This window comes from Balearica regulorum, chromosome Z (assembly GCF_011004875.1).
Source record: "Balearica regulorum gibbericeps isolate bBalReg1 chromosome Z, bBalReg1.pri, whole genome shotgun sequence".
NCBI classification, from domain to species: Eukaryota; Metazoa; Chordata; class Aves; order Gruiformes; family Gruidae; genus Balearica; species Balearica regulorum.
In genome coordinates, this window is record NC_046220.1 from 84,771,869 (window position 1) to 84,791,834 (window position 19,966).

Consider the following 19,966-nt stretch of genomic DNA (forward strand, 5'->3'; position numbering starts at 1 on the left):
CCAAACACACACAGAAACAGAAAAAGCACCACTAAGGCATCTTCAGTCTTATTTATTCTTGCTAATTAACTGCGTTCCTTTGAATACTGGATGGCCACCTTACAAGCAGCAGCCTCGTGGCTTTGCCTGTAGCAAAGCGGTTGTAGATCATCACACCTTCTGCTGGTGGGAGTCACTGTTCCGCCAATACTCTGTGCACCAAATCTTTTAAGAAAGCAGAGTTAAAGATGGGCTGGGACGTAAGGTGGTAAGCAACCTTTGAATCATCTCACTTACGGGCTGGCTAGAGAGGAGAAATAATGCACTGTCTTCCAGGAAAAACAAAGCAACCGGGAAATCAGGATGTGTTTTTTAAAAAAAAAAAAAAGAAAAAGCAAAGAAAACCAGGAGAAAAATGGCTTTCTACCAAAGGACACTGCTGCGAAGCTCAACACATCCAACGCATCCTGATTTATGAGCATGCAAAGCTCCCCATGCACCCCACTCTTGCTAGTGACCTACCGACACACTACAGGCATCGCCGTCTCGTTCTGCTTGGATTTCCAAGTTTCCTAGGTGCAGAATGGCAGCAATTATCCTAAAAATGGTCATCTGATGAGACTCCTTCACTCCTACGGGAACAATTGATAGCTGATTGTCACAACAGAAAAGAAACTGCAATTTTCAGTTTATTTGAAAATGCCTGTGGTGTTTGATTTGCTTCCCAGGCTGTTGGTTTTCAGAGTTATCAGACCTCTCCCAATAAACTCATCATAAACTCTCAAAATGCTCAAAAATGAGAGCAGACTGTGAGAGGAGCTCCTCGTGTTATTTCTTTACCCCTAATGGTTGTATCAAAGCAATTTTATCACAGATGGATTTAATACTGTTGCGAACATGCACAAAACCAAGGATGCTACTCCATAATGATCAAACGAGATGACAGCTACAGAGGCTCTGCGGCTTTTATAGAACAAGGAGTTGTTTCTCTGCAATCGTAGTCCAACAGTGAGATCTTGCCAACAACTGAAGCACAGAAATTACAACTTATTGCCAGCGTCCCACAAAGAGAAGAGAAAATTAAAGCCATGCACATGATGCACAACGCCTCCAGACTGATGCTACAGCTGTATCCAGCAAGTCACCAGGGAGGTGATGTGCAGCTCTGTCTTGTGGTCCCCAGTGTCTCAACAGGAACTATATGTTGTGGGTCTTCACTGGGGGTGATATATATTATTGCTTTATATCTTTTTCTCTGGCATGCTTGTGCAGGCATTCCCAGCAGGAGCTTTGCTCAGCAGCAGCCTGCACACAGCTTTCTTGCCGTATCTTGCATTTTTACATCCCAACTGGGTTTCTGTGCTCCCTTTGTGTTCAGTGCCGGTGTCCTAATTATCCACCCAAGGTCTGAGACATCACCTGCTGGTTTTTGAATTATCAAGAGCTTCCCTTTCTCTCTCTTGGGACTTTTCTGTTATCAGCACAGCAAGAAACATTTCAAGGTTACTAAAAGGAGCAATGCTCTGCTGTTACTTGGCACTCTTAATTGGAGTTAAGCCTGGCTAGGGTGGGGATTTGCAGATAAATCTGACTTCTCCTTGTTATATATAAAAAAGGCAAGACTAGAAAATATCTAGAAATTTCACCAGGCCCTGAACAGAATCAGACAGTGCTGGGAAACACTGAAGAAAAATGAGGAAAGGCAGAGCCTGAGGAAGCATGTGAAGAGCACGAAAACATCATCAAATTAGCAGCGGATGAAGATGCTCACGCAGTGCTTCATGGGGACCAGTAGGGAGACAGAGAAGGGGACAAAAAAGAAACTACACATGGCAAGGAGGTGGGGAGAGAGCTCCCTGGGCAATTTTGGAGCAACCAGTGGAGTCATATTTTAACCAGTGGAGTAGTTAATAGAAGTCACACCAGCCAGACAAAAGCAGGGTAAAGACAAGACTCCACTGTCATGCCAAAAAAAAAAAAAAAAAAAAGAAAGAAAAAAGGAGAGACATCAAGCCCACCTAAAACACAAAGAGGACAAATTTTGGGGAAACACTTGCAATTATAGCTCCTGAAATGAGTCCCCATGCTCGTTGCTGCCACAGCCAGTGGCTGCGATACAGCTGCTCAGGGGGATTTCACAGCTGGCTGTGAACATCATGAGCTCCTCTCCCAATATATAAAATGCAATGGAGAGGCACCAAGACTTACCAGGATTTAAAAACCTGGTTTCAGATAAACATTAATAAACTGGGAATATCTTCCCCTGCAAAAACTGTTTTATCTTTCAAACAGTCAGTGCTGCAGGCAGGTTACTGCACTGCTCAACTGCAGCATGCACGGGTGGTTGTTGCAGCTGCAGATTTTGCAGCTGGCCATGCGGACCCTGCACAGCAGGGATGTTCTCAGCTCACTATTCTGAGGAATCAGCTATTCGGTACAATACTGTGATGTTCCAAGAAGTGATATCACCCTCAACCCAAATACAGATTGAACTGCAGAGTAATAGCTGTTTTCCTGCTTGTAAATAGGGTAAAAAATAGCAGCATAGATTTGACTCCTGAATGGTTTATTTAGGTTTCTCTTAAATTCAGTGTCTTCCTCCATTTCACTGCCACTTTGCAGATAGCTGCAAGAAACACTGCTCCAGCTCACACTAAAGAACAAAGTAAAGCCAGCCAGGTCAATAAGAACATGGATTTATACCTCTTAGTGTTACAAGAGAGCCATATAATTCAGGCAAAATACTGAAAAACATTTGCAGGAGACTTCTGCCGGGAAGCCTCCAAGCAGAGCAACCCCTTACCAAGCAGGGTGAAGGCATGCCTGGTTTTCTCAAAGTCATCAGCATCATCCATGCCATCAATAGATGTGTCACCTCCCTGAGAAGCGTAGAAAAAGTCTTCGGCACACGCTAGGGGAGAAGAAAGAGAAGAAACAAATCAGCAACCAGCACTCACCCGTCACGGCGTGCACTGGGATGCTCCCTGTCCCCCATCCTCGAAGGGCACCCGTCTCCTTTGAACCATAGTTTACTTAAAAATGGATGAAGCATCACCTTGATAAGTGACTGTGACTACTTCTTGCAGTGATAAAGCCCCTTCCCCATACAAAGCAAGTTCAACCGGGGCAGAGCTGTGGTATATTTGGGATTTGAATAAATGCTCTATTGCACAGGTGCATATTACTTCAAATACTGAGGTTACTACTTTCAGGTTTTTTTATCTTGTTTTACATACTCATGACCAATTCAGTCATTTTAACACCTTTCCCACATGATGCCTCAAACCTAGGGAGCAAAGGGAACGGAGGATCGCTTGCAGTGCCAGCATTACACCATTTAAGCATCCATGCTTTAGCAAAGTTCTTTCAGAACGATGCAAAGCCAAATCCAATGGAGACCGAGAGGCATTTCAAATGCAGATACAAGAAGAAGAGATCACGGGATTTATACCCACTTTAAAAAGTTGCGCATGCCAGCACCCTTCCTTAAAAAAGAGGACTTATTTTAGGCCAAAACGATTAAGATATGTGCCCAAGGCTGCCAGGCTGAGTCCCGGCAGTGCAGGAGCAGGCTTGGCCCCGGGGCTCCATCCCACCCAGGATCAGTTCTCAGCACCAGCTTCAACTCGTTTTGAACCGGGTACAGGGGACTCACAAAGAAAAGCTAAGAAACATCATTAACACTCACAAACATATTTCCGAAGTATCATGAAAATGATGAGAAAAACAGCCAACTGTGTGTTCCATATCGGCCTGCTGATAATCTTTAAAAACACTGCAATCTGCACTTTTTTTGACTCACATTGCCACCAGAAGGTCCCCATCCCTTCCCAGACCTCCCGCAGGCTTTTGCATTAGCTGTACTTTCAGGTTGTAAGAAAAACATTTAATTCTTCTTGGCATACAAAGCCCTGGAATCCAGAGGCTGCAGATTCTGCTCGTTGCCGGAGCATTGGGAACAAGGGGCAGAAAATGCTGAATGGGGTCAGAGACCCGATGTCCATCCCGGTCCCCACAGCACAACGGGAGCACACCCAGCCCGTGATGGAGCACATCACATCAACAGCTTGATGTTGCTGCATGTCACCTGCAAGATGCATCCAGGACTGGAGATGGTTGATGGGACCAGGATGTCTGGCACCAGTTTTAACCATCCACATTGGGACATGCTCCTGCCTCGAGTCATCTCTGTTATAACCAGCTCCAATATTTATATTTCAGTATGTGTGCAATCATTTCAATAACCACAGAAAACCCTTTGGTTCACTGCAAATAAAGCATATACCTGCTTTACGCCATGGCCCAGGCATCATTACGTTAGACACCGCACGTCAAAAGGGCGCCACGTTGCACACCAACTCCCATGTTTTAAGTCACGTATTTACTTTCTAGTTTGAAATCCAACTTTTAGTATTGCCCAACCTGAAGGGCCAACACTTACTGGTTTACTCTGCTGGGCTCACGTAAGTTTATAGGCTCTCTTTGTTTTCTGGCATTTTGCAACATAAAAGAGTAACAACCATTCTTTCTATGTGCAAGACTCAAAGGAGAAACAACAGATCCTACTTTTGATATGAAAAAATATACATCCTCCTCTCTGTCTAAAAAAAAAGGTGGATTTGCACATCAAGATACCCCTTGCTTTGTATAAGCCTTGGGGACGAAAGGAAAATATGAGGAAAAAAGGAAAAAAAGGAAAAAATGAGGAAATAAGTTTGAGTTTTGACTAGTCATCTTGAGATACAGGCTAGTAAATCTGATGCAAAGTTGGTAACAAAAAAAAAAATCCCTCGAAAGGAAAATAAGTCAATTGTGCACATCTGCATTCACAGAAAACTGCCCAACACTGCTAATTCAACAGGGCAGAGCCATGTTGACCCCGATGAGCACAGTTCGCAGTGCAGACGTCACTGTCTCCCAGATGCCATCCCCGACGAGTGCATGAGCAGCGCCGCATCTGCCAGCCAGGAAAACATTTCAGGGGCTATTTCCAAGCAATTGCAAGGTGCAGAAAACCCCAAAGACACACACCTTTAATTTTGGAGACAATCGCTTCTTTTTCCATTGTTGCATTTTACCCAAATGCACAAGCAGGAGGCTGTGCAGATACCTGCGCATCCTGTGATACAGCAAATGGAAAAGCACAGCTGGAGACTGTCAGGCACTGACAACACCAAATTTTGATAGGAAAGGAGACACTGAAGCTGAGAGCCAGTCACAGCAGCATAAAGATGTCCTGGATGATGTGTCAGGAGAGCAGAGCACTCTCAGCCTTCAGTACTACCAGTCACCACAAAAACAGACCAGGCTTTTAAAGAGCTATGTTGAAAAAGACTGAGATTTCCTCTGATCCACATGTTCCCAAGAAGAGAAAGGTGGTTTCACAGCTGGAGGTCTCCCACATCAACTTGTCTCCCAGACTGGGGTGAAATCATTTATTTCTGAAGTTTAAGATCCCAGGGGACAACATTACTCAGGGTATCTTTGAAAAAATGAAGCGCATAACCCCATAGTAGAAACTCTTGAAAGTGCTCAAAGAGATGTGCTCTGGGGTCATGTGAGCACGCAATGGGACCAAATACAGGGTCTTAGATGGTAGCTGGGAAGCCACTGTCAGAGGAACATCACTTTGCGACCCACAGAGACCAAAAGGAGCCCCAGGTCCACCTCAAGCCCTGACTTACAGAGCCAAGTTTCACACTATGGCTGGTGCACAGTGAATCACGCAAAACCTTCACCTCCCACCCAGGCGTCCTGGGACAGACATTAAGGTTATGCCTAGACAGTCTCAGAAGTTATCTTACACCCTAAGCAAACTCATGGATGTGGGTGTCTGGTTTGGTGTCACTGGTCAGAGTACGGACTACAGTTGGGTGATGCACCAAGGCTTACTGGTCACAACAAGACAAGAACAGGACTGCTTCCATTTTAGCACCCGTGATTGGTAACTGTGGCCAATGTGCTGAAGTTGATCAAAAAAGTCATTAACACAAGCCCAGAACTACCCAGAAGCAGAAAGCCTGTCTCTCGATCTACAGCTCCTCTAGAGCCATGATGGAAACCTCTGAGAGACTCTGCAGCAGCAAGATGCTCTATGTTGGGATCACAACCTGCCTTCCTCACCACTTTAAATACTTAAAAGCGTGCTTTTAAGCCTCGCTTCCCTTTTTAAGCAACAGCAAATATTCAAGATAAAAAAAAACTAATTACAACAAATCTCTGCACCCCATGCTGCAAGTGAAAAAACTCTAATTCAGGCATCTTACAGAGGTTTTGTTGCAACTTGGGATGCATCTGGGGAGTTAACCATTGACAGTCAATCTAAAAAGATAGCAGATTCAAAGGACAAAGCTTCAAGACACCGGCCAGATCAACCCATACTCATACTTCACTTGAAATACAGATCTTTACACAAGTTTCCTACAATATTAACACATGATCTCCCGGCATCAGCTGGCATCTACCACAGCTGGTGGTTGACTGTGGTTCAGCACGTAGATTCTACAAAATACACAGGCTTCTCCCACCACGGCTAACCTCCAGCCACAGCAGCGCTTGCAGGAGCCTAACAGCACCGACCAGCGCCGCACAAACTTCATGCACCTTATGCACCAAGTTGCTGCACGGCGGAGGTGATGCGGGCTGGTGTCTCATCCAAGGTGCCACATCCCTGGAGATGGCATGAGCGAACTGGTGCACCACTGGGGAGAAGCAGCCCTTCAAGCTCACCTGCCTCTACCTCCTCCCCCAGACGCACACAACCTCATCGATGACCTGCATTTCTAACCCCACAATGCTTTCCTGTTGCCATCATACCACTGGCAAGCAGGGAGGCAGAAGTACTTACTTAGTCCAAGGTCTTTGAACTCTGGAAGACTCGCAGAGGCACAAAGCTGATAGAAGATGTGGTAGTTGCGCTCATCTTCCGCCTACGGGGAAAAATACCGAGATAATAGAGGTGAGAAGAAGTTACAGCAACGCTCCCACCTCCGCCCAGTGCCTGCTGAGCCTGGGCCCACCCTGACCCCATCCCCGGACTCCCACCATCAAGACCTCCTCGGTGCCACCAAGACGACGGGGACCTTGTGCCACCTGGGAAAAAGGAGGCCCCAAGCCTTGCCCTGACCAAAATACATTGCCCGTCTCACAAAGGAAATAAATAATATTATCTTACGCACTTTATCCCTAAGTTAGGTTAGCTAATACACACTGAGTTGCAAACCGACAGCAACATTAAGAGAGGTGGCCTACACTTGTGGATTCCCAACATTGTTTGGTTTTAGAATTTTTGCAGTTGGGGTTTTTTTTGTGTGAGGACAAAAGTTTTTCAGGTGCTTCTGAGCTAGATATCAAGCACAAACCAAGAAAGCTTGTCCCGAGCCCTGCACGAGAAACCCACAGGATATGCCACGGCAGAGACATCAGCTTCCTCAGCCCTTCTCCTGCCTCCCTCCCATCTTCAAAATTTAAAGTTGTTGCCTGCAATTTGAACCTTTTTATGAGGTTCAATAAGAATCTCAGCAGCTGCCCAGAGAAAGGCTTCCCACCCCTGCCCAGCAGCCAGGCCAGGAGCAGCGGTCCCTACTCGGGGCTCCAGCCTCAGACGGATGGCGGGAACAACCAGGGGCCAACTAATGAGTCTCCCAGGTACATATTCCTCCAGAACGAGATCACCAGGTTGGGATTATCAAGAACAACTGCAAAAGACTGAGCCTGAAAGACACGTCTGGAAGCCGTGACCACTAGGAAAGCTACTTTTAAAGTGATTTTTTTTTTTTTTTTTTTTAATAATCCAAAGAAAAGACCAAGACTATTAAATTCCAGGAGCACAGCACCCAAAAGACAGAAAAGAAGAAAAAAATAGCACAACTCCTCACCTGGAATACAACTCGTGATTTTTCCAACAGATATGTCCTCATATTGGCACCAATGATGTGGTATCTTTTATCAAAGCCGATCTGAATGTATTTCCCAAAGCGACTGCTGTTGTCATTCCTGGTTGTTTTAGCATTTCCAATTGCCTGCATAAAACAAAATCAAACATTAATTTTTAATTTAATTTTTTAAATTGTTTAAACATTTAAATTTGTAATCAGTGTTACATAAACAGTCACGGGAGGATTTGAAGAAAACCCCTTCCCAGATGCAGAAGGCAGAGCACAGGGAGCTGATGAATGCAGAGCAGCAGTGTGTCTTCGGGGAGGACTCTGTTACTGTACAAACGCTCATTTCTATTTCTGTGTGGTTTTCTTCCACAAAAAAGCCGAAAACACCACATTTTCAGTCATCAGATCATCCACATCCCAACAGCTACAGCACTCCTATTTTGCCTTATAGGATGCCCCCACCTTCGTTCAACGACAGCCGACATCTGCTCTCCTGGAGGGGACATGGGCGACAAAGCCCTACGAGAAGGAGGGAGCCAGCTGCAATCCATCTCCAGATGTTGAGGCTTTGGTCCGTGGGTTTGGTGACATGCCCAGAGCCCCTCCATGCCTCTCCAGTCCCTACCTGTCACCTCCCGGGCAGGCAATGCTGCCGCACACAGTGGCAGAAGGGAGAGGAGAGAATCCAGCACGCGTGCAAACATCAGGGGTGCAGCACTGCAATCATGGGAGTCCACCAAGCAGCCAAAGGACCAACTTGTGGTGATGCAAGAGGTCCAGAGAAAGGCAATACTCCCCTTCATGGCTACACCAGCCTTACTTTCTACTACCCTTCCCCTGTCCCGAGACGATGAGCCTCCAGCAGACACAGAAGCAGCGACGGAAGGGAAGAGGCACGTTCAGGAAAGAGCCCGTGTGCACCTCTCCAAGGCTGGCTGCCTTTCCCAGGCTCTCCTTTGCAGGTCACCTCAGCAAGCTCTGCCTGCTCCCTGACCCAACCATCCACCACCCCCCCAACTCCTCTGCCAGCTACCGCACCTCCTTTCCCCAACGCCCATTTTTTTACCCCTTTACCACAGCTCACCCTTCCACTTATGGCACTCCCAGACCCACAGCCCCCACTTCCCACCTCCAACCCTCCAGCACACATCCCAGACCATCCGGAAAAGCAGCAGGGCAGAGCACACGCTCTCCATCCCAACACCTATCCCTCAGGGAAAGAAGAGGTTCACAAACCGCTATAGCAAACACTACAACTAGGTATTTTACAATCCAGAATTACCATCATCAGCTTATCTTCAATTCCTTGCCTATGAAGTAGAGATACCTGCCTCAGGGACACATGTCCCGTACGTCAAACACGGTGTGCCTCATTGCTAAGGGCTATTTCACACACATGCCTCTATTCCAGCTCCACACTTAAACTTTTTTTCGCAAACCAGGCAGTTCTCTCTCACGTTTTTTGTGCGGGCAATGTTCTCAGCTCTTTCCAATAAAGACAGACAAGTTCCCTGGCCCCAGCACTTAGAAATTGCATCCAGAATTGAAGACAGGCAAGAAAATTAGAGCAATAAAATTATGGGGTCATACAGAAGAATAGTGTGCGCTATGTACTTCTCCTTGCATGCCTTTAAGCGTTCCCAGGTATTGCAGCTACATTTCACAGAGGCACAGGAGACGGGTGAGGAAAGGAGTAAACCAGCGTGAAGCCCACGCTGCGGCAGATCACCATGCATCCTCTGCCAGCTTTTGTTACTGCTCTTGTCTTCAAACTGACTTGGAGAGTTTGCAAATGAAGTTACTTGGGCTCCAAAATCTGTTTGGAAAATGGGATTTAGGCACTCAGATATTTATTTGCACCATCTGGTCATGGTGCGATGAAATGAAGCAGCTTTCCCTTTCTTTTGTATTTGTAAAAGGGAATTTTTTTCCATTAGAGCAGGGACTTGTTATTCCTTTATATGGAACAGATAGCAACAGAAAATTAACAAAAATAAAACTGCACTGAAATATCTCAAATAGATTAAGTAACCCCTTTCTCTTCTATTTCAAGCCCATACAATTAAAGAAGAACAGGCCGTACCATGTGGAGGCAAGAGGAGGAAGAAGATGAAGAAGATAAAAGAGTAAGGGTGCCAGCAGCACCGCTCAAGCTGTCCCCTCCAGAGCCCCACCAAAGCCCAGCTCCTGGAGCCGTGCTGGGGATGCACGGGCTCAGCTTCCAGACCAAACAGAGGTTATCAGCATATTTCTGTATTTTCAGACAGCTTGGGGCTGCTGTGAGGCTGCAAATCATGTCTGGCTCACAAGCTCCTACAGCTCTCACTGGTTTTGTGTCGTCTGGAGAGACACAGGGATCACTACAAGCAGCACAAAGGAAATTATGCAGCTTTTACCTCCATAATGGGGCTCGACGCGAGGACTTTGGCTTCAATATTGGTCTTGCTGGCAGAACCACCGACGGTTGCAAAGAAGCGCATGGTGTATTTGGCAGAGACCGTCTTCCCAGCACCCGACTCCCCACTCACGATGATGGACTGGTTCTTCTCATCCCTGTTGCAGCAGAGAGGAAAAGCTTTGGTAAGTTAATCCATTTTCTTGTTAATAGTTTGTTTGCATCACGAAACAATCTTCCATCTTCACATACCTTCGGCTTCCTCACTTTGTTGTCCCCTACATTATGGATGCTGGATGTATTCCGGACTCTAACACAGTGACCGTGAATAATGCACAGTTCTGACAGATCTCAACTAAAACGCAAAGGATGCTCTGAATATCTCCAGAATATCTCCAAGGGCTTGCAGAGATAACAGGAGATGAACCCCTGCATGAAGCGTTGCTGGTTTCTTCACGTCTGGAGCACGTAGCCCAGCATTGAGAAGCCCATTCCTTATAACGTCGCAATAACAAACCTCTGCTGCTTGACATTTATCTGGAGAACTATTAACAGGCATTGGCTAAGTATCAGTTTCTAGTATTATACCTTTAATTTTCCCCTCCAACGCCTTCACTCAAGCATTTCAGATTTTGCTCAACAAAACACGGGCAATTAGTTGTGAAACTTGCTCAAGTTGCTGTTGAGCTACTAAAACACAGACACCCAGAAAGGTTCCTCTACGCTCAAAATACATTAAAAATATTGAAGTTGTGAAATCAAGCACCCTAAAACTAGGAAACAGCAGAAGTCATTTGATTCCCTACGCAATTATATGAGCATCAGTATTCTCACATATTTCCCAACATCTGGTTAAAACTTTTGACAATGATAATACAAAGAACGTCTCTGACATCAGCCTCACACCATCTATTCATCCCCAAATCCTGCCAAATTGTAAGCCACTGCTCCAAAGCGCAGCAGTACTTCTGGGACCAAGGGGTAAGAAAAAGTGGATAAAGAGTTTAAAAACAATTCTTGGTAGGCATCACTAAGTCAAGCTTGTTCAGCTCCCGAAGCTTAGCAAAACAAAGTAGTTTTTAAGAAGGACTCGCTCGTTAACACAGGGCTCAGGCAGCCTTGCCCTCTCCAAGCACCCGCCGAATTTGCTTACAACAGGACACAGGTGTACCAGCACCAGGATAACAAAATTCAAGCAAATACACACTGGACCTTTTTATCTGCACGTATGAAAATACTGTGCAGGAGTGGGAAGCATTATCCCAGCACCGAGGGGCTGATGCAAACCCTTCTCCAGCTGTGATGGGAGCAGCCACTGATGCCCCGTGTCCGGGCTGGGTGGCAGGAGCATCTCTGATGCCATCAGAACCAGCACAGACCACCAGATACCTACAGGGCATGGGACTTTGCATGGGGAAGTTGGGGGTCCATCACCTCATGTAGCTTTTCAGCCTTGCACAGAGCACGAGACTCACCCAAATGCCTTTTTCTACTTGCAAAATTAATCATTCACACAAAAAATCTTGCACAAGCAATTGCAACTATTTTAAAATACCCAGTCCTACCCATCATGGGTGCGTGACATGCTACCTACTAGATACGTCCCAATAATTAATCAGTTTAATGTGCTTGAGCTGCAAGGCAGGGAAAGGGCCAAGACAAAACGAGGAGCTTGTTTTCAGGAGAAACTACATCCCTCCAGGCAAATATCTGCTGGCACCCGGATCCGCTCCCTGGGGCATCACCAGCACATGGCAAACCCAGCACCCCTGTAATTTGGGAAGGAGAGAGTTTTCACTGCAGGATTTGACACAAGGTCCCAAAATATCAGAGCTACTGGGTTAAGCTGTAAGTATGTAATTGAGTGTGCTTTTAAGTAAGATCAAATTGAACTTCCCAGACTCTGCCCAGCTTTCACAAATCACAGCTGAATGCAGACACACAAAAATATATACGAATGCAACAATAAATTTACACCTTGCAGTTCCCCTGACATCAGGAAACACCATAAAAATGCATTTCAGTTTAAGATACTCAGTTCAAGTTTATACCAGCGAGAGATGAGGACAGAGGCGAAGTGATTGCCATATACCACACTTACACCTTCAACAAAAATACAAACATGCTGTAACACCACACCATTACTTTCCTCCACTGTTAGGCACCTACATCTTAATTCCTTCGAGGTTCAACATAATTGATTTGGAAAAAACCTCAGTCAAGTCAAATATGTAACATTTTGGTGCAAACCACAACTTTCTGACACTTCCAGCAGGAGACGACTGTCGAGCTAATTTCCAGCTGTGTTTATGTTTTTCAGGGATCAATTCATATAATACATTTTAATCCATCCCCTGTCCAGCCCCACCGCTCTCCTGGGCATCCGCCAGCAGGAAGGCAAGAGGAACTTACAACCACTCCAGCTATCAAGGCAGTTATTGCAGAAATACTGGTTGTGAACCGGGCACAACCTCACCCAAGCAGCCGACAACCCGGAGCCGGCGTTCCGGTGACTCATCCCAGGTGTGGACAGCCTGTACCATCTCACCCAGGACTTGCTAAGTCATGGCAGCGTGCCCTCTGCATGTCTTGGCAAAGCCACCGGTGACTCTCCCACAGGCAGCCAGCTGGCAGGAACCGGGCACGGGGCTGCCAAGGCGCCGATCTCACACCTTTAAACTCCCCACGGGTGTGCGGTAAAGCTCTTTTTGTAGCACGAGCCACCAGACACATGAACCCAATGGTGGTTCACTGACAACCAGTGCCAGCTCCAAAGTGAGGAAGGAAGACTGAGCACCAAAATTAGAAGCCTGCTGGATAAGCTCGTAACAGCAGTTCCCAGGACAGGTGACGGCAGTGATTTATCGTGGCTTATCTCCAGTCAAAATAGGTGAGAAGTTTCACCTTTGTCTTTGTGGACAACCACTTGCTGAGCTCCAGCAGTGAACATCCCACGTTGGCCATGAGTAAGATGCAACGCATAAACTCATGTCAGCTACAAAGGAAGGAGCAGACAGAGAAGCTTTGGTGTGAGCTGCAAGTGCGGATGCATGGACTATCTTCATCGGAGGTGAGGGAGAAGCAGAAGAAAGAGGCGACAACCAAGGTCTCTCCAAACGCAAAGGTGGCTTGGCTTAAAGCTGCACCTGCGTAGAAGTTACTTGAGAATTATTGCTTTTTACCCTTTTCAGTGTGACAGCTACTGCCCAAGCGGCACATTTCAGGAAACATTTCCCCCTCTCTTTTTTCTTTAAGGCAGAAGATGAAAACTACACCAGTCTGAAAAAGACTCTTCAGTTGAATGAAGCCAATAAAGCTCAAAAAAAAAGAGGAATTAGACATTACTTGGCACTCAGCCAGCACTGCTACAAGGTATTATTTTGTAACCTGTTTTTTTTCTATCTAAAATTCATAGTTAAGACCTCTCATTACCAACTTTGACCTCTTTCATAACGTCTTCATACCAGCTATTGGGGTGTGCCTGGCTGGAGGAGGCAGAGACCAACCCACAGGGGAGCCCATCCAAGGACCTCTCCAGACCCACAGTCTCTGTGGGCTTCAGGTCTCATCACAAACTACCTTTCATGTTGTATCCTGAGTGTTTTTTCATCCCTCTGGCTTGTCTTTTAAAAAGTGCCATCATTCTCCAAAAGACACTGAACCTAGAGATTAAAACCACAGCCAACGCCATTTACTGCTATTGCAGCCGCTCTGCCAGGTCACGTTTTTCCAAAGCTTCTCAAGACTTTGCTCTAACAGCTGATGCGTTGCTACACAAAATGGGCCAGATGAGTTATCCATGGCACAGAAAAACTTCTGGAGTTGTATTATATTAATAAAACGAAATAAAATGAAAGCTGCTGGCTTCCAAGCAAGACAGCAAGGCCACTCAAGCTCCTGCGTTTGCAGTAACGTCTCTCTTCTGACGTTTTTTTTGGTGGAAAATACATGTTCAGACATTTCTTTTCCAACTTCAGGAATAAAAGCCTTCAGAAATAAAGGCTACAGAGACTTTCCCTTCTTTGGTGTGTAAGTTAACCAACTGCTGGTGCCAGCAGGGAAAAATAGATGAACTCCACGGAGCAGCTGGAAGCAAACAGGCTGCTCAATGAGCAGAAATGGTAAAAATCAAGCAGGACTTGTTTGTATTCAGCATGAAATAAAAAATACTGAAATGTTTAGCCATTGTGCAGGTACAGTATGCAACACAGCTGCTTGAAATACCGTCAGTTTTGGCAGCATCAGCACAGAAGAGAATTATTATGGAAATAAAGCCTGGATAAAATGAAGTGTTATGGGTGAATACCAGCTCTGCTGCAGCACAGCAGCGCTGTGACATCTCCTCCTGGGGCTTATGTGGCTCCTGTGTGCCTCGGGGCTGCCACCGTGGCTTGATACGCCACTATGACATGCATCAGTGTTCTCCTCCCTGCTGCAAACAGCTCACACAATGCACACACACCAGCACACAACGTGCTCACACTCATCCTGCAACGCGGGGCGTGCAACAGGGACTAGGTTTCAATGATGTCCGAAGATGCTGTTCCCACTACATGCCACTGCTACAGCTCAAAACTAGATATGAGGCACTTAAAGATGTAACTCCCCAACCTTCCCCACCATAGGTCTGCAGTATGTTTGTTTCTTCACTTAGAGCAGCTTTCCAAGATGACCCACAGCCTGGAAAACTAATACCACGTTCTCAGCTGCAGCCTCCATCCATCAGAGACACTTACAAAACCATTAAGGTGCAGAAGTCCAACCAGAACAAAAGCCAGGATTATTTCTTCAATGCAAGGGGTAACAGCACCTCCAAAGTTGAGGGCTGCAAGTGCTGGTGGCATCTGATCCAGCCTATGGACTGCTGTCGGTCTTTGCAATCTGAACGTTTTGCTCAGAGCCTCGTCCAACCTGACCTTGAATGTTTCAAGGGATAGGGCATCCGCCACCATTTGAAAGTCTAGTATATATCAGGTTTTTTATTAAGAAAACATCTAAAGGTGCTGCCAGAGGCAAAAAAAAAGTCAGTTGTCTACAAAGAGAAAGGGCACTTCAAACAGATACGTGTGCTGATTAGGACTAACTGCTAATTACCAGCCTTTGCATCAAGGAAACTGATTTCCCTGCTTGTTTAAGCAGTCACCTGCAACACTGCAGAGAATACCGCTACCCTCGGAGGTGCCTCCAAACAGCCTAGGAAAGGTGTGTAGAATCATCCAAGCTTCAAACCTGCCCAGCTGGACACAGCTCTCCAACTGCACCAGGAGCTGCACCCATTTTGGTTGCATCAGAGCAATCACAGGTGAGGCAATGCTCAGTGTTTCCATATGCAGTTCTCAGCCTAGGAACGTCATTAGTCATTGTAATATATGATTTCCCATCAATTTACCTGGTTAAGTCAGGGCTGAACGTCCCTGGAAACTCCTGATTGCAGGAAAGGGGCAATAGCAGAGGGGTTGAACCCAAGGAGAGCGATGGTTCCCACCACCCCCTGTCTGTCAAGAAGAGATAGGGGACATCTCAGTGCACGTGTATCCAGGATCCTTGGCCTTCACCAATGCTGCCTGAAAGCAGGAGTATGTGAGGACAAATAGACTCCAAATCTTCTCTAGAGCTAAATCACAGTCAGAATTTTTCCAGTGTCAGCTTTCTTTAAAGCAGTAAATACAAAGCCACGAGAAGGGACCTAGAACTTATAGGACTGGTTTCCATAGTCATGTCTTCAGAAAAACCATCACCGGCATCAGCAGCTTTAAGTAAACCACTGCACAACTTCATCTCAATCTCAGCAGTGACAGCAAACCCAGCTGCACTAAAAACACGGCTCCTCTGAGAGGAAAAAATATCCAAAGCAAAGGAGGGCAGAGCCAGATCCTGTGAATAATTGTCAGGGGTCATTCCAGCTCTAATCCGGGATCCGACACTAATTCTTGTGTCGTGGAACGAATCAATGAGTCTCTCCGCTGTGGAAATCATATTTAACCTACTTCTTTCAGGATGCACGGAGGATTAGTGTTCATAAAGCAATCTGAAGATTAAAAATGCTTTAAGTACTGTAGTTTGAATTTAGCCTGACCACAACGAGAACATGCGTAAAGCCCTGATGCACAACAGGATCCAACACACTCCTGTATTGACAGCGTTGTGCAGGCTAAAAATCAAGCACGGCTATTACATTGCATTGTTAGCGATATATAAAAATGCAGTAATTTAACGACAATGGCATTGCATACCCCCACGTGCTAACAACAGCAACAAAAACCTAACACAGTCTAATTCTGCCTTCAAATGAATAGACAGAAGTTGCACACTGTGAAGATAAAACTCAGAGCGTTGCAACGCTGAGAAGAGCCATCACTTAAACTGCCTCCAAATCCAGGAATTGTTCCCCTTTCCGTGGGATAACAGGAATTTGGAGCAGCATCGCTGCTGAGAGCAGCAGTAGCTTGTTTCACTCGTTGGCTTTAATTTGTGTTTTTATAATACCACGCCTGGCATTGCTGGTCAACACAAATATGAAAACACAACTCTGGGGTAGTCAGACTTCTCCCTCTGAGAAACTCAAGAAGATATTATTTAGCATCCAGTCGAACAAGACAGTTTAAGGACATGCCTTCTGCTTGCATTATCAGATGTCTGCTGCAAATGCATGTTTTATGCTGCAGCTGCTGAAGCCAGCAGCAACATAAAGACAGCTTTTCAAGTGCTATATATTCATCTGGGTCTTTTTCACACTGCATCTTTCATAAATAGCATGAATTACCCTATACAACATTTTTTTCTTTTTTTTTTTTTTTGAGGTAGATAACTTTTTATACAGTGGCTTATACTGATGGATGAGAAAAAATAATTTTTTCACCAACAACCTACACCCACACGGGCCACATCACAGCTCCAAAATGCACCCAGAGCTGCTGTAGCCCTTCCTCATCCTGGTACCAACACCACTGTGAAGATAACGTTGCATCTTGATGCCACAAACTAGAGAAAAAGAAAAGCAATATCCCATTTCAGCAATGCCAAAGGCTGGTGTAACATCACTCAGCTGTTGCAGGTGTCCCCAGTTTCATCACACATACCTGGCTTTTACCAAGGAGCCAGAGAAAAAAAAAAAAAAAAAAAAAAAGGGCTTGAATCTTTCAGTTGCTGGGAAAAAGCCTGAAACTACCAGTCTGGCCCTGAGTGAGAAAGGATGAGCACGTGGCATGATGCTCATAGAACAGGCAACGTGCAAATTAACCTTATCTTCTGCAGCGGTCACCTGCAGCACAAAGCATTACCTTCCCTCCATACAATGCTATTTAACACCCATATCAATCTGATGTTTCTAACGTCGAGATCAAATTCCACGGTGCAATTAAGATATCTTTGCAGAGGTCAGAGCGCTTTTTATGCGATGCTCCAGCAAACCAGTTACTCCTCCTGCGAGAGCAGTGGGAGTCCCACTGGTCCCAGCTCATTAAGGTACTTTCTCCCCGGACTGCTTTGTGCAGTCGGCTGGAAATGAAACTTCAACAGCGGAGAAAATCCTGCGTACTCAAAGTTGCTGTACAGTGCGTTTCTGCAAAATGCTGAGCTGTCTCCAGTCCTTCCACCAATTCCTGAGGGCAGGCAGGAAGGATGGATGACCTTCTCCCAGGATTTATGCTTTGCATACTCCGTTGGAGAAGAATTCCTCGGCCACGCTAAAACCAGGTCAGCAATTCTTTTGTGCGCTGTTTCTAACGAGAGCAAAACATGCACCCGGCCAATTTTATCAGTTTTCTGGCACCCTGATGCTCTTTTCTGTGCTAGGATGACACCACAGAGCATCCCTGGCTCTGGCCTAAGCCACCCACGAGCAGCCAGCCCCTCTGGAGCACTGCAGCCCAGCCGATGGAGAAGGCTTCATGCTGCACCCTCCCAGAAAGAATCGCACAGGGGCAAGAATCGCGCTGGCTTTCTGCTTCCCAAGCTTGCATGATGCTACCCCAGCAGTTCAGCTCTGCAGGCACCAGGAGGACAAGCCAGTTATTCTTCCAACCCACGGCAGTCCCAGAAGAAAGGTCCTTCCCAAAGACTTCATCACCTCAACAGTCATCAGTCACTGATGCTTGTAAAATTCCTACACTACAATCTAATTAATTACAGTTGATATACATTAGGAGAACCCCAGAAAGAGATTTTCGGAAATCAATGGGACTGTGGAATTTTGTGTTCACGCTCTGGATTCTCCATCCTGAGGTCTCCAGAACTTCAGTGAGGACGTGGGATGGCAAGCAGCAGCTGGGAGGTGGGCAAGGGCAATCGCAAATCTTTGTGCTCTGACGTAGTTACAATGCTCGTAAACACCGGTTTGAATGTTTAATGATATTTGATGTTACAGTTTTCACACCTCAGGGCTCGAACAGTTCCCCTGCATCACAGCAGTAATTACGTGTCTGATATAGCCTATTATAACTCCTTCCAAGTCAGTGATATTTCAGACACACAATCATTACTGAGCCAGGCACTGATCTTTCTGTACCTTAAGCTCTCCCATGCCCAGGCTGTGCCATTATGAGTATTTATGATTTTTCTATAAGGGATATCTCATTTATGATTAAAGCTGCTAGCAAATAGCACTGTTTCCATTCCCAATTGTGAAAAAGAAAAAAAAGAAACTAAAAAAAAAGATAAAATCATTTAGCTGGCCACTTATTCTCAGAGCATCTCTATCCACTCCCATAGCAAGGCAAGTAAGACTGGAGGGTCTCTCCTCCAGTCCTTGAGAAACATTACCTGGAGTCTTTCCCTTTTCTTTTTTCTTCATGTCACCTCTGGAGACGTTGGGTCCAGCTGCTTTTGCAAACCCTGCAGTCTAACACCAGCACCGGCATGTTTATGGGACAGCTCTTCCAAAACTTTCTCCCCTCCTCCCTATCCCACTTTTACCTCTAAACAGAAGAGATCCCCCTCAGTTTCCTCCCTTCCTAAATTCAAGGCTTTTGTATGTTTTTTTTTTTTTTATTCTGTCCCTTTTTTTAGGCCAGAGCTTTAGTTTTGGGATAGTACCTGCTGCAAAGCCCTGCTAAGCTGCAGCACAGATCGGCCCCACCGCTCGCTGCAAATCCCCGACCCAGCCTCATTCACCAGGAGACCTAAACCCTTCCCTGCCTTCAATATACGACAGCATTCAGCCTTATTTATTGTGCCAGACTGATTCCTCTTGCATCTCTGCTGGGGGTTAATCTCTCTTTTAACTCCTACCCACTCCCTCATTGTATGGTTTTAAATCCTCTTGTAAAGCTCGAGCTTTGAAGTGCTATCAAAGGACATCCCCCACCATGCCCATACCCCTCCCCGCCTCTATTAGGTTTTGGGCAGGGTCGATGCTCCGATTTCTGCTCTTTTCCAGCTCCAGCACTGCACCTCACAGCAGACGAGAGAGTGGTCGTGGCCACACACAGCCCCACCGGCACCTGCACCTCTGCGGCCCAGATATGTAGAACTCATCCGCCAAATCACTCTTGCATTTCTGATTTTATTTCTTCTGCAAGAACTATCGAGAACACTGCAAGGAGATCCTTGCCCTGGGAAGGAGGAAACTTCAGTCTAACCAACACATTACTAGAATACTTGCTTTCCCACCGACGTTGCAAGGGTCAGTTGAGGTCTGCAGTGCCCTTTTGTGCATTACAACGTCCTGCATTTCTGGTTTAGCAGAGTTGTACGTGGATTAGATCAA

At 45.9% G+C, this 19,966-nt stretch overlaps 1 protein-coding gene across 2 annotated transcripts in view; it reads right to left on the minus strand.

The window, feature by feature from the left end:
* MYO5B (myosin VB) overlaps positions 1–19,966 on the minus strand; it is a 148,808-nt gene that overhangs the window by 86,650 nt on the left and 42,192 nt on the right. For both annotated transcript variants that reach the window (XM_075739704.1, XM_075739705.1), the window contains exons 5-9: positions 10,262–10,418; positions 7,857–8,000; positions 6,827–6,908; positions 2,783–2,890; positions 502–611 (exon numbers count right to left, since the gene is read on the minus strand). In XM_075739704.1, the coding sequence (XP_075595819.1) occupies positions 502–611; positions 2,783–2,890; positions 6,827–6,908; positions 7,857–8,000; positions 10,262–10,418 (601 nt within the window). The remainder of the gene's footprint in view (positions 1–501; positions 612–2,782; positions 2,891–6,826; positions 6,909–7,856; positions 8,001–10,261; positions 10,419–19,966) is intronic.